This window comes from Nansenia antarctica (genome assembly GCF_963989245.1).
Source record: "Nansenia antarctica genome assembly, chromosome: 11".
In the NCBI taxonomy this organism is placed as follows: Eukaryota; Metazoa; Chordata; class Actinopteri; order Argentiniformes; family Microstomatidae; genus Nansenia; species Nansenia antarctica.
Genome location: NC_137681.1, coordinates 33,147,116 through 33,149,615, shown reverse-complemented (window position 1 = coordinate 33,149,615; position 2,500 = coordinate 33,147,116). Strand labels below are relative to the sequence as shown.

At 50.1% G+C, this 2,500-nt stretch overlaps 1 protein-coding gene across 1 annotated transcript in view; it reads left to right on the top strand.

Moving 5' to 3' along the window:
- itgb4 (integrin, beta 4) overlaps window positions 1-2,500 on the top strand; it is a gene marked incomplete at both ends in the record, with an annotated part of 97,149 nt that overhangs the window by 2,237 nt on the left and 92,412 nt on the right. The window contains 1 exon segment of the mRNA XM_080541584.1: window positions 2,352-2,500. This exon segment is cut by the window's right edge and continues 56 nt beyond it. Within this exon segment, the coding sequence (XP_080397710.1) occupies window positions 2,352-2,500 (149 nt within the window).

Below are 2,500 nucleotides of genomic sequence, written 5' to 3'. Positions count from 1 at the left end.
GTCTGTTGGTGTCTACTTATCACTACGCTGTCTGTTAGGGACTGCGTATCACTACGCCAACACTACGTATCACTACGCCAGTCTGTTGGTGTCTATGTATCCCTACGCCAGTCTGTTAGGGACTACGTATCCCTACGCCAGTCTGTTAGGGACTACGTATCCCTACGCCAGTCTGTTAGGGACTACGTATCCCTATGCCAGTCTGTTAGGGACTATGTATCACAACCCTGTCTGTTGGTGTTTACGTATCCCTACGACAGTCTGTTGATGTTTACGTATCACTTCGCCAGTCTGTTGGTGTCTACGTATCACTACCCTGTCTGTTGGTGTTCTATGTATCCCTACCCTGTCTGTTAAGGACTACGTATCACTACCCTGTCTGTTGGTCACCACGTATCCCTACGCCAACACTACATATCACTACGCCAGTCTGTTGGTGTTCTACGTATCCCTACGTCAGTCTGTTGGTGTTCTATGTATCACTACCCTGTCTGTTGGTGTTTACGTATCCCTACTCCAACATTAGGTATCACTACGCCAGTCTGTTGGTGTCTATGTATCACTACGCCAGTCTGTTGGTGTCTATGTATCACTACGCCAGTCTGTTGGTGTCTATGTATCACTACACCAGTCTGTTGGTGTCTATGTATCACTACGCCAGTCTGTTAGGGACTACGTATCCCTACGCCAGTCTGTTGGTGTTTACGTATCCCTATTCCAACACTAGGATTCACTACACCAGTCTCTTGATGTCTACGTATCACTACCCTGTCTGTTGGGGCCTACGTATCCCTACCCTGTCTGTTGGTGTTCTACGTATCCCTACGCCAACACTACGTATCCCTACGCCAGTCTGTTGGTGTCTACGTTTCCCTACCCTGTCTGTTGGTGTTTACGTATCACTACGCCAGTCTGTTGATGTTTACGTATCACTACCCTGTCTGTTGGTGTTTACGCATCACTACCCTGTCTGTTGGTGTTTACGTTTCCCTATGCCAGTCTGTTGGTGTTTACGTATCCCTACGCCAGTCTGTTGATGTTTACGCATCACTACGCCAGTCTGTTGATGTTTACGCATCACTACCCAGTCTGCTGATGTTTACGTATCACTACCCTGTCTGTTGATGTTTACGCATCACTACCCTGTCTGCTGATGTTTACGTATCACTACCCTGTCTGTTGATGTTTACGCATCACTACCCTGTCTGTTGGTGTTTACGTATCCCTACGCCAGTCTGTTGATGTTTACGCATCACTACCCTGTCTGTTGATGTTTACGCATTACTACCCTGTCTGTTGGGGACTATTTCACTACTGTTGATGTGCTCATTTGTCTGCATGTGCCTTTTTGACTCCATATGAGAGGTTTTGTGTTATTGTCGTGTATGATGACATTGGGCCCTATTATGCACTTCTTAACTTGCCGTCTTAAGTCTTAATTAAGACGCACCGCCAGGTTAAGACCTACCGCCACCCTTATTATGCGCTTCATACGCGCTACTGCTATTATGCAGGTGTCGATAGGCGCCCACACATAAGACGTAAAACTCCCGTGCATATATTGCTCATTGTGGGAGTGTTCATATGTTAATGAAGTGCACTAGGCGCCCCTGCTATTATGCGATCTGACTTTGCTCCTCGCGCTAAGAAGTGGTTTGAAAAGTTCTTAAGTTTAGACTTCATGCACGTTTTGAAACACGAGCGCGCCTCCGGGGTTTGCGCATGCATGTGGGCACACATGAACACGCACGTGGCTCCACGGCAAGACGTCAATTACGGTCACAGTATAAATGCTTTATTTCAGAAGGGAGAGGCAGAGAAGCGCGCTGACCTCCTTCTTAGGACTTCCATAATAGCATAGCGCTAATGACTCAACGCAGCCGGTTCTTAAAGGGAATGGCACCTGGCACGCTGATTGGGTTGATTGAGAAGACGCCCAAAACACACCCATGACTAATTTCTTTGCTTAGCGCCGGGTTTTAGGCGCCCACTACCGCACGCATAATAGCAAAGTGGCCTTGACCACGCCTCCACGTCTTAAGTTTAGATCTACCGCCTCGTCTTATTGATGTGCATAATAGGGCCCATTCTGTCTTATCTCTTACGCCCTTCTTTCTGCCCTTCCCCCATCACCCTATTCTCCCTCTCTATCTCTTCCCCTCCTTTCTTCCTCCCTCTATCTTTCCCCCTCCGCTCCTCTTCCTTCCTTCCTCCCTCTTTTTATCCACCACTCTCCCCAAACCCCTCCCTCTCTCCCTCCCTCCCTCCGCCCTCCCTCCCTCCGCCCTCCCTCCCTCCCTACCCCCCCCCCCACCCCCCCTCCCCCCCCCCCCCCCCCTCCTTCCCTCCAGCATGAGCAGATCAACATGCAGCTGAAGCACTCCCAGGTGGCCCCCCAGCTGATGAGCATGCAGCTGCTGCCTGGGGAGGAGAGGGAGGTGGAGCTGGAGGTGTTTGAGCCGGCCAAGGGCCCGCTGGACCTCTACATCCTCATGGACTT